The 1,519-nt window shown below is 39.2% G+C and overlaps 1 protein-coding gene across 1 annotated transcript in view; it reads left to right on the top strand.

Moving 5' to 3' along the window:
• Positions 1–1,519, top strand: part of LOC102851819 (complement decay-accelerating factor-like) — a 51,468-nt gene that overhangs the window by 18,641 nt on the left and 31,308 nt on the right. The window contains exon 5 of the mRNA XM_006888003.1: positions 704–895. Coding sequence (XP_006888065.1) covers positions 704–895 — 192 coding nt within the window. The remainder of the gene's footprint in view (positions 1–703; positions 896–1,519) is intronic.

The raw sequence follows: 1,519 nt of genomic DNA, 5'->3' as shown, positions 1-1,519 counted from the left end.
TTGCGCAGTCATTTCAAAAAAGAAACAACATTGCTATTGAGGAGATTCACACTCTTGGTGACACGCCCTCCCCAAGGAGTTTCTTAGGCTGCAAATCTGTGCAGAAGGAGACCTCCCCAATTCTTTTCCTGTGGAGTGGCTGCTAGACTCAAACCACCAGCATTTCAGTTAGCAGACCACTACACAGCACCCTTACCCTCCAGAGCTCCTTATGTCAGGCAGTATACCCAGATATTTCCTTCATTTAGTGGACCTGTGTTATCTGATAAGGGATCTTTGTTGGCCCAGTTGGTAAAGCGCTGCCCTGCTAACCCAAAGGCAGGCAGTTTGAATCCACCAGCAGCTCCTTGGGAAAAGGAAAGGCGTTCTCCTCCCGTGACACTTCAAGAATCTGAAGAGCTGCTGCAGGGCCAGCTATGAATTAGTTTTGACTCAAAGGCACATAAAACCAATAACATATTATCTGAGAAATCGATATTGTGACATTTATACCCCCAATCTACTTCGTGGACATTTAGTGAATAACCAGTGGAAGTATGGGTGTCTCATACATTGTAGACGCCATAGCAATAATATGCCCGCACAAATGCCAAATATGAACAAAATAGAACAGAAACTGATGTAAGGATCAGGTAAAACAATTAACTGTAGATTGTAAAATATGGTGATATTTTTTGTTGTTCCTTTTGTTACCATTTTTTAGGTAGCTGTCCACCTATACCCAGATTCGCGTTTGCAACGCTCAAAAAGATTCACATCTCTCAGAATTACTACCCAGCAGATACAGTCGTGGGGTATGACTGTGCCACAGGTTTTGAAAGCATCCCTTCTAAACCTGCAGAAGTAACTTGCCTTGCTAATTATACATGGTCCATCCCAGATGAATTTTGTAAAAGTGAGTATGGTTTTAAAGTGTATATGTAACAATTAATGATGCTGTTTGGGAGGAAGTGGTGTCCCTCTCATTGTCCACACTGGGACTTAAATTGTGAGTGTATTATGTTGTAGTATGATTCTTTTCTTTCTTCATTTTAACTTTTTAAAATTGGTTTTCATATAATTGTTCCCTTACATTATATTTCATTCATATACATGGTGTTTATAGTCTTTCATTTCCATTGTTTCATACTATCATTCACATACATTCAATTTTACATTATTTTTTTAATTGCTTTGCTTACAAAGTTTATTTACATTGTGTTTCACATTGTAGAGTGATTCTTAAAAGAACCATTGTTGTTGTTTTCATGTACCATTGAGTTAGGAACAACCCATAGCTGACCCTTCAGTGGGATTTTAGAGACAACAAATCGCCCCGGGGAAGATTGCCCCTCTTTTTCCTGCAGCACCAGGTGAATTCACACTGTGTGTCTTCAGGTTGGCAGCACAGTTCCTTAACTAGGCCACCAGAGCTCAATGGTGCCCATAATCACTGTGTGTGTATGTGCCTTATAATTTGATGAAAAGCAAATGTGTTTAATTTATTTTAATGAACATTTACAGAGATTTTGGATTTTCA

This window comes from Elephantulus edwardii, unplaced genomic scaffold, assembly GCF_000299155.1.
Source record: "Elephantulus edwardii isolate Elephantulus edwardi_28Jun2011 unplaced genomic scaffold, EleEdw1.0 scaffold00063, whole genome shotgun sequence".
Lineage (NCBI taxonomy): Eukaryota > Metazoa > Chordata > Mammalia > Macroscelidea > Macroscelididae > Elephantulus > Elephantulus edwardii.
The sequence above is the reverse complement of the archived record's forward strand: the minus strand, read 5'-3'. Positions and strand labels throughout refer to the sequence as shown.